This window comes from Penaeus japonicus, unplaced genomic scaffold (genome assembly GCF_977035675.1).
Source record: "Penaeus japonicus unplaced genomic scaffold, GWHDUDI00000001_assembly GWHDUDI00000004, whole genome shotgun sequence".
NCBI lineage: Eukaryota > Metazoa > Arthropoda > Malacostraca > Decapoda > Penaeidae > Penaeus > Penaeus japonicus.
The window spans coordinates 22,704,778-22,714,777 of NW_028234406.1; the positions used below are offsets into that span (position 1 = coordinate 22,704,778).

The following is a 10,000-nucleotide window of genomic DNA, read 5'->3' on the forward strand; positions in this document are numbered from 1 at the left end:
ACCGAGAAGCTGTACTGGACGGACGCTGGCACGAGACGCATCGAAGTGTCCAGGCTCGACGGCAGCATGCGGTCGCTGCTCATTTGGCAAGAGCTCGACAAGCCGAGGGACATCGTTGTAGATCCGCAGGGTAGGAATCATCCATGGGAGAAATCATGATAGGGAATTCATGACAAATAACTGATCTTCTGAATTTTATTCTACAATGGGGGATCAAATCTAGCAAAGTGGTTGCCCTAGAAAACCTTAACCTATAAACGTATATTTGACTCTCCGCATTAATCTCCCTCTCTTTAGTGGGGAGCGCACATGCTTATCATTGCTCTTTGCACCACATGTTCCATTGCCCTTTGTTCCAGACGGCTTCATGTTCTGGAGTGACTGGGGGAAACATGCGAAGATCGAGCGCGCCAACATGGACGGCACAGAGCGCATGACGCTGATCGATTCCAACCTCATGTGGCCCAACGGCCTGGCCATTGACTACGCGCGCCGGGTGCTCTACTGGCTGGACGCGTCGCTCAACAACATCGAGATGGCGGATATGGATGGCTCGAACAGGAAGATACTCATCAGTAAGGATGCTAACACACACGCACGCACGCACGCACACACACACACACACACACACACACACACACACACACACACACACACACACACACACACACACACACACACACACACACACACACATATATATATACATACACACATACATACAAAAAAAATATACATACATACATACATACATACATATATATATATATATATATATATATATATATATATATATATATATATATATATATATATATGTATGGCTATGTGTACAAATGTGAGTGTTGGGAGTATGAATGCATACTTATGTATACCAACAGCAAATATCTATTGCAGGAGGCAATTTGTCCCACCCGTTTGGGCTGACGCTGTGGAACGACCTCGTGTTCTGGTCTGATTGGGACACCAAGAGCATTCACGTCGCCAACAAACACGACGGGGGAAATAGACGCATTGTTATGTAAGCTGTGCATTGTTGCGCATATTGTACCCTTTGAATCTTGTTCGTTTGATATGGTAATAAATGAAGAGAATGAAAAATAATGAAAAATGGAAATACGTGTATGTATAGATATCGATATTTTCTGTAGAATTTAAGCAATATCTGATTCTGGCTTAAAAAAAACTGGTTCCAAAATGTCCGTCGTAACAGAGATGGTCTCAAGGGACTCATGGATGTCCGAGTATTCCAAAGGAAGCAAACGAAGAGAGAAACTGCATGCAACATAAACAATGGAGGGTGTTCTCACCTGTGCTTGCTCAGGCCGAATGGAGTCTCCTGTGCCTGCCCTACTGGTATATTGCTCAAGGTATCAACCATTAACACCATCTCAATGTTATGAATGCCCAATACACAAGCTTCGTGATGCTCTTCTACAACATATTACTCTTTTTTTTCTACTACACAGCTCTTTCTATTCACAGTGTAATAAAAAATTGCATTGCAGAGTGACAAGCTCACATGCCGGCGTAGGCCTCTCCAGTCGCTGTTGATCGCAGACCGCGAAAACGTCCGACAGATGTCTCTGGACATGCCTTACATGGTGGACGTCGTCCTGCCTATGCCTTACCATCAGATCGTGGTCGCCCTCGACGCCGACTCCATCACAGGTGGGTTACGGATCAATGGTTTCTGGAATAGTGCCAAAAGGGATGCTCAGAGAGACCAGACCATTCTTCCACTAACGCATAACAGCGATCAAAGAAAATGAATCGTAATTTGTGACTCGCAATCATCACCTTTTTCTCCGGGCCTTCTTGACCAGGTGACATCTATCTCGCCGATAACGCCGAGCACGTGATTCGCCGCTGCGCCTTCGACGGCTCCAACAGCCGCACCATCATTTCGGCAGCCATCAACACCGTGGAGGGCATTGCGCTCGACACGACGGGAAGGAAGGTAGGGAGGCATTCAGGCACTCTTATCTGGCTCGGATGAATTGGATGCCTTGTATGCTTGGTGTAATGGGAATGCTTTTCCTGTGTATGATCGAATCGGCTCAATCAGTAATCAATGAAGGATAGATATTAGTATTTATTTATTTTTTTACTATAAAGGCTGCATATTGTTGATTAAGCTTGATAAGTTCATTTAATCTTATTGGATTGGGATTCGTGCTTTCACCAGCCTCATATCCCCCCCCAAAAAAAATAAAATAAAATAAATAAATAAATAATAAATAAATAAAAACCACTGTACCTCTTGAAGGAAGCTCTGGTACACGGTAAGTTGAAACAGCACCGTGTTATATTAAAACCTCACAAGGTGTCTTTATTAAAGAGTACGGGAAATATATCATGTACATCAGAAGCCTAATGCTAAATAGATACTATGTACGTAAATGAACATTTTCCTATTACGTACCTGCACTAAAAGGGTATGGATATGTCTGGGTGTAAAGCAATGTTTTATGGTTTCCTTGTGTATGCTTGTGTATGCAATAGATGGGAAAAAATCAGTAGTAATGTCAACACAAAAATTGGAAAACCATATGTGAACCCCATCTGAATCTTTCATCAAAATATATTAACAGATCAGATTCCCTCTCATTATGAGAGCACCAACACAAAGAATTCAAACTCAAGCTGCCTGAACGATCAGCCGGAGTGTCTCGTTTCACAGATGTACTGGACGGACCTCAAGCGCCAGTCGGTGGAGGTGAGCGAGCTCGATGGAAGCAACCGAAGGGTCTTGTTCACCGACCTGCACAAGCCTAGAGGCATCGTGACTCATTACCCGAGCGGGAAGCTGTTCTGGGCGGACTGGGGTTTGCCGGGGATCGAGGTGTCGGACATGGATGGAAACGGAAGGTGGGTTGATCAATTGATCCATTGATTGGTTCAGGTTTATTTATGATGTAGTCACAAAGATTAAGGTACAGGAAATGAAGATTCATGCTGGATACTTGGTTTATAGATAGAAGGATGCATGAAATTTGAAGAAGAGATAAAAAAAATAAAGCAATTAGCCTTCCTGAGAAGAGATAATATTTTAATGAACACAACGTTGTTGACAGTGTGGATGATCACAGTGTCAGATATGTTAGTGCAACTGCATTCTGGCTGAGGTAATGATGCATGGTGGAACTTTTGGGAACCTAGTCTTTTAACAAGTTATGAAATCCACAGGAAACTCTTTGTCACCAGTGACATTGCGTGGCCAAATGGCCTTGCTGTGGACTGGACTAAAAGAGAGCTCTTCTGGACAGATGCCAAAACCAATTCAATTCAAGCCATCGGCATAGACGGCAGAAACAGGCGGACTGTTATCAGAGGTCAGTGAAGAACGATATGTGCTCACATACACACTCATATATTTCTTTTCTTTCGGCTGCTCCCACTGCGGGTCGCCACAACAGATCATCCTTCTCCATTTCGGCCTGTCCTCTCCATCTTGTTACACATGCATATTGTCCCTCATCACATCCATATATCTCCTCACCTCCTGCCTGGTGGCTCGAACCTTCGCAACCGTCTCCCTGTCTGTCCCTGACTCTCCCAACTAAAACTATGCCACCTCCAGGTCCGCTTCCTATCTTTCTGTGCCTCCAAATCGTAAAGCATAGCTGCTGTCTTGTAAGCTTTAAATTTCATTCTTGCAGATATGCTTCTATCACGAATCACCCCTTTTCCACCTCTTCCACACTGCCTGTGCTCTATTCTCCACCTCTATGTCACACTCTCCATAATGTTGAACTGTAGAGCTCAGGTATTTAAAGTCCTTCTCATCCACACCTTTACTCCTTGCAACCGCACGATGCATCTGCTCCCCCCTCATTCATGTACTCATACTTTGTCTTGCTCCTTCTAACTTTCATTCCTCTTCTCTACAGAACAGACCACCTCCTATCCACCGCAACCTACTCTCTACTCTAACTGTAGAACACAATATCATTTGCAAGCATTGTAGTCCCTGTATACACTATAGATTTCCAATGTCAATGTATCAATCTCCACTGCAAATGAAAAAAGGGTTCAGAGTCGATCCCCACCATCCCACCTCCACCTTGAACGCCACCACTGTCACACTGTCCACACATCCTGCACCGCCATCGCATATTTCTCTGCCACTCCTGACCTCAAACAGTACCTGAACTTCTCCCTCGGTACCCTACCTTAAGCTATCTCTAAATGAACAAACACAAAGTGCATCTACTTCTGGCCTTCTCTATACTTCTACATCAATACTCTCAAAGCAAATGTAGTATCTATTGTGCTCTTTCCTGGCATAAGATTATATTGTTGCTTAGAGATTATCACCTTTTCTCCCATAACTTCATACTGTGGCTGATGTGCCTCTGCAGATACTACAGCTCTGCACATGATCCTTATTCTTGAAAATTGGTATAATAATTGGTGTATATATATACATATATATATATATATATATATATATATATATATATATATATATATACATACATACATACATACATACATACATATATATATATATATATATATATATATATATATATATATATATATATATTTGTGTGTGTGTGCGTGTGTGTGCGTGTGTGTGTGTTTGCGAGTGTTTCTGATGGAAGTTAAAATCCTTTTAAGATCATCTTTGTGTTATACACCTACGCGTATTCCAGACGCCCCGCACCCCTATGGAGTGACTCTGCTGGGGAGCTACATCTACTGGACCGACTGGGAGACCAAGTCGGTGAACCGCACCCGCAAGACGGGGACGAACTACAACACCACCATCAGGGGCGGGCTGCCGGCGGTCATGGACATCAAGGCTTCGCCGGTGAGTTTCCTTCAGAAAAATAATTCTCAAATCTGATGGTGTTTGATTATAGCATTGTCTCAACTGAAGACTTCTGAACCTGAAACTAATATCAAATCGAAATGGCCTCGTCTGGTTACAGGGTCCACCGGTGGTTAAGAACGAGTGCGGAAGCGATAACGGCAAGTGTTCTCACCTCTGTCTGCGGAATCCGGAGGGTATCTCCTGTGCTTGCCCGACAGGTCTTATCGTAAAAGTACGTACTGTCTACTCGAGCACACACACACACACACACACACACACACACACACACACACACACACACACACACACACACACACACACACACACACACACACACATATATATATATATATATATATATATATATATATATATACATATATATACATACATACATATATATATATATATATATATACATATATATATATATATATATATATACATATATAAATACATATATATATATATATATATATATATATATATATATATATATATATATATATATATATATATATATGTATTATACGTGTGTGTGTGTGTGTGTGTGTGTGTGTGTGTGATTTATGCGCTGCTTAAAATTCCAGACCACCGTCCTTAATACACTCATTCATCCTTCACGTTTTCCCTTCCACAGGATAACCGGCACTGTGTCGACCAACCCATGAACTACGTCATCTTTGCTGGCCTAAGGACAATTGGGAGGATCTCTCTCGACACCGAGCCGCTGTGGGACGTGCCCCTCGACGTGCCTCACATCCATCATCCCGCCATCGTGGACTACTACCGCAAGGAAGACCTCCTCTTCTTCACCGATCTCAAGTTTGACTCGATCCGGTGAGTGGGAGACACGAGGGACTGCAGGCGCCGAGGACCAGCTCAGTTATTCTGAACGAACATAATCGAATCGAATCATAGTGTATATGGCAATGGATCACATTCGTCACACGTTTCAGTCTCATAACAACCTCGTGTTTACTTTCGCTCAGTGTGGTGTCGCTGAAGAACCTCTCGCATCCGTGGACCTTGCTGTCCGATGGCCTCAACACCCCCGACGGCCTCGCGGTGGACTGGATAGCAGGGAACCTCTACTGGAATGACGCCGGCCGGAAGGTGATCGAGGTGGCCAAGGTGGACGGTTCCTGCCGAAAGATAATCGTTAGCACAGACCTGGTGGAGCCCCGCGCCATTGCTGTCTTCCCAGAGGAAGGGTTCGTAAATGTTATATGCAAGCTTAAAAAAAAAGAAAAAAGTACACGCACATAAATATATATGTGTATATGTGTGTGTGTGTGCGAATATGTACATATATATATATATATATATATATATATATATATATATATATACATATATATATATATATATATATATACAGAGAGAGAGAGAGAGATGCACAGATATATTTATATAACAATATGTATATAAGTATATATATTTGTGTGAGTGTGTGTGTGTGTGTGAGTGCGTGTGTGTGTGCTTGTGTGTGTGTATGTATATATATATGTATATAAATATATATATATTTTTTTTTTTTTTTTTTTTTTTTTTTTTTTTTTTTGCCACGAATATGAAAGCTTCAGCTATATATCCTTCTCCGCCTCGTTCTTTCAGGTTCCTGTTCTGGACGGACTGGGGCAACAAATCCAAAATCGAGCGCTCGTTCCTGGACGGCACGGGGCGCAAGATCCTTTTCGACCACGAGATCGGCTGGCCGAACGGACTCACCATCGACTACGACATGAAACGCATCTACTGGAACGACGCGCTGAAGGACACCATCAAGTCCTCCGACCTCGACGGCGAAAACGAAGTGCTTTTGGTGCCGAAGGTCGTCCATCCTTTCGGTCTGACGCTGGTAGGTACCTGGCCGCCGTAGTGCCAAAGATGCCATGTTCTTTAAGATGCCATGTTCTTTAAGATGCCATGTTCTTTAAGATGCCATGTTTTTAATGGTAAGATTTCATGAGGAAGTAAGGTATCACACACACAGACTGTCGTGTGTTTTTTGTTTTGTTTTTTTAAGTACAAAATTTGATAATGCAATGATTAACGCTTGTCATTATTGCAATTCAGTGTAGAATGATAAAATAGCCATCAGATTCACGAAAACTATCGCATATCACTTAATTATTATGCTATAATCTTATCCAAGCTTACCTTTTTCTTATACTATATCACTCTGGCGACTTTCGTTGGCCTCCAAGGTTTTATATATTTAATCACATCTTTAATTAAATCAAGCTTTTCTTGTGCACTCCAGCTCGGCGACTACATCTACTGGACGGACTGGGAACAAATGACTATCGAAAGAGCAAATAAATTGAGTGGCAGTAATCGGCAGGTCATCCGAAGTCACATCGAGGTGAGGGCGAGCGTTCTCTTTTTAGTCTTACCTTTGATGTTGATCTGTTGGTGTTGTTGTTGGTATTATTATTTTTGTACCTTCGTTATCAATCATTTATCATTATTACTATAAGCATTATCATCATTATCATTAGGATTGTAATTTTCGTCATTATTTTCATTATTATTATTTTATTTTTATTTTTTTTATTTTTATTTTTACTTTCTTGCTATTAGCATTTCTCTTATCATCGTGATCAGTGTAATTCCATTGCAGTAATTATGATGGCATAACGGTCAATAATATTCTAAGAACGCTAGAGCTTTTCAAAACTTTTGCAGTGACAATGAAACAACTAAATGATCAACGGGCTAACTATATACATTGTTTAGATAACCAGCTTAAGATTTTTCTGATATTATCATTATTTATTTCATTTTATGATTTTTTATGATAATTTTTTGTTTTTGTAAAATTTATTCTTTAGCCAACTCCATCAATAAGGAAAATGTGTCTCACTGCTGATGACGCATGCCACTCATTCCCAGGGCATCATGGAGGTGAAGGCGGTGAGCAGTGCAGGCCAGACAGGCTGGAACGTCTGTGCCGATCGCAACGGCGGCTGCACTCACCTGTGCCTGTACCATCCCCAGGGCGTCCGCTGCGCCTGCCCCGACCGCCCGGACTCCAGAAGATGCTCAGACCGTAAGAATGGCTGAAGACTAGAGGTCTATGCATTTCTTAGTCTTTTCGTGAATTGGTAGTGTCGCGTACTTATTAAGATATATATATTCTCTTTATTTCTTTCTTTCTTATTTTCTCTCTCTATCTCTCTCTTTCTCTGTCTTTCTCTCTCTCTCTCTTTTCCTTTCTCTTTCTCTGTCCATCTGCCTACCCTTATATCTATTTATCTATCGTTCTATCGCCTCCTTCGCCTCCTCCTAACCCTCCCTCCCCGCAGGTCCTGTGATCAAGGTGAGCCCGACGGGGAGTCCGCACCACGCCATGTTCAGCACGACGATGGCGTCGGCGAAGAAGGGCCCCCGCGGCGACCCCCCCGGCTTGATCCCGCTGCTGGTGGCGTTGGTGGTGGTGGCCATCCTTGCGGTGGCGTCCATGGTGGCGGTAGTCGTGTGGTGGAAATACAAGGAGAAAACCAAGATGGTGGAGGGGCCCAACGGCGGGGCCCTCACCTATACCAACCCCACGTACAGCGCCTCCAACTCCGACGTCAACACCGACCGCAAGCCGTTCACCTGGCGACGTCTCCACCACGATGCCAACCACCAGGTGAGTGTCTCTTTGCCCTGCAACTCTGAATGCCTTGAAGATCTCTCTCTCTCTAAACGGGAAGTGTAAGTGACTTACTTCTGAGCCCATCGATGTCAGCCGGTGTGCTAAAATGACTTTGGCTTCCCTCTCCTCAGGGACGAATGTTTGACGAGAAGGGCGAGGTTGCGGCTCTGATTAGCGAAGGCAGTAGCGTGGAACACGAGAGCCCCCCGCCCACCCCACCCACAAGGACCGATAGTGTTACATAATCTTCTCCTGCACCCGAACACCAGCCAGTAATACCCTTCCTACCTCCCCACTGAGTCCTACCAGATCTGCATCATCCCTCCAAGCACAGCACGGACCCTATCAGTACCTGCCTCACTACCTTTCCTCCAACGGTTGACTTCACCCTTACTAGAATCCTTTGTTCTCACACTTTTACTGGCTTACACCTTGTTACTAGTGCCCGAGGCCCTCTGAGACATTCCTCTCCTTCCGCCCCCCCCCCCCTCCTCGTACTGGCCCGACCTCTACAACCCCAGCAGTTCATCTAGGTCAGTACATCACGCCGCCCGCACCCCCCGCACAACACCCTCTCATCACCCTCCCCACAGTCACATGCTCAAGGCCCCTACGAGTGTCCTTTGGTCACTTTTTGCACCTCTGCCGGCCAGGAGCAAGACCTCTGCCACCCAACTATGTCCCCACTGCCCCAACACCACCACCTGTTGCTGACACCCACACTGTTTTAGCAAATGTTGACCTCCTGTTATCTTGCCGCCAAATATTCTAAAGGATAACCCAAACAAGACCGACTACTGGCCCACCTGTGAGGTCGAATGGACCCCAAAAGCGTCGTCACCAGGGGAGGCTTCATCGACACGTTGACTCGGCCCCAAGCACCAACCACACCCAACCTACCTCGAAGTCCCTCCAGATGCGCCAATACACCCCACTATTAAACACGCCACATTTACACTCACACTATTGCTGACATACTTAACACACCTCAAATTTACCAGGTCCTCGACGAACACCACACACAGACGGACGGCCACACTCGAGTGATGATCGATCTTAAGTATCGGAGCCGTTCTCGTGGCCGGGCGCACCATTCCTACCTGGATTTAGGCTCACTGGCACTGAGGCTACAACAAAACTTGTGGTGGATGATGAAGCACCTCTTTGTGAACGCCCTCGTCCCCCTCCCCCCTTTCCATAAGGTGTGCTAAGGTGGTCACCCAGTGTTGAGTGATGAAATGTATATACATCACTGTCCGTGGTCATGGCTGGCGCAAGAAACTGTCCCAGAATTCATAACCTCAATCACATTATCAACAAAGCCTGATACAACCAGCGCCTGATTTATCATGCTCCTATTTTAGGCCTGGCGACTTCTTCTCGGCAGCTACTGGGCTAGTGGTGAGGCGCCCCACGACGGCGTGCGGATGTATAGGACACTCGAGGTGACCTGGGGATAGGGGGAGCCGGGACGCGAAAGGGCGAAGACATGAACCAGACGTTTCCAAGTACATAGACCAAAAGGATAGCAG

The 10,000-nt window shown here is 44.5% G+C and overlaps 1 protein-coding gene across 1 annotated transcript in view; it reads left to right on the forward strand.

Annotated features, from left to right (window-relative positions):
* The window catches only part of Lrp4 (LDL receptor related protein 4), a 104,895-nt gene that overhangs the window by 92,729 nt on the left and 2,166 nt on the right, over window positions 1–10,000 (forward strand). The window contains exons 16-32 of the mRNA XM_086535805.1: window positions 1–130; window positions 360–575; window positions 898–1,021; window positions 1,214–1,370; window positions 1,509–1,671; window positions 1,827–1,960; window positions 2,684–2,871; window positions 3,190–3,335; window positions 4,662–4,819; window positions 4,941–5,054; window positions 5,463–5,662; window positions 5,815–6,036; window positions 6,440–6,683; window positions 7,089–7,190; window positions 7,721–7,877; window positions 8,134–8,462; window positions 8,600–10,000. The exon at window positions 1–130 is cut by the window's left edge and continues 32 nt beyond it; the exon at window positions 8,600–10,000 is cut by the window's right edge and continues 2,166 nt beyond it. Of these exons, the coding sequence (XP_086391931.1) occupies window positions 1–130; window positions 360–575; window positions 898–1,021; window positions 1,214–1,370; window positions 1,509–1,671; window positions 1,827–1,960; window positions 2,684–2,871; window positions 3,190–3,335; window positions 4,662–4,819; window positions 4,941–5,054; window positions 5,463–5,662; window positions 5,815–6,036; window positions 6,440–6,683; window positions 7,089–7,190; window positions 7,721–7,877; window positions 8,134–8,462; window positions 8,600–8,713 (2,898 nt within the window). The 3' untranslated portion in view covers window positions 8,714–10,000. The remainder of the gene's footprint in view (window positions 131–359; window positions 576–897; window positions 1,022–1,213; window positions 1,371–1,508; window positions 1,672–1,826; window positions 1,961–2,683; window positions 2,872–3,189; window positions 3,336–4,661; window positions 4,820–4,940; window positions 5,055–5,462; window positions 5,663–5,814; window positions 6,037–6,439; window positions 6,684–7,088; window positions 7,191–7,720; window positions 7,878–8,133; window positions 8,463–8,599) is intronic.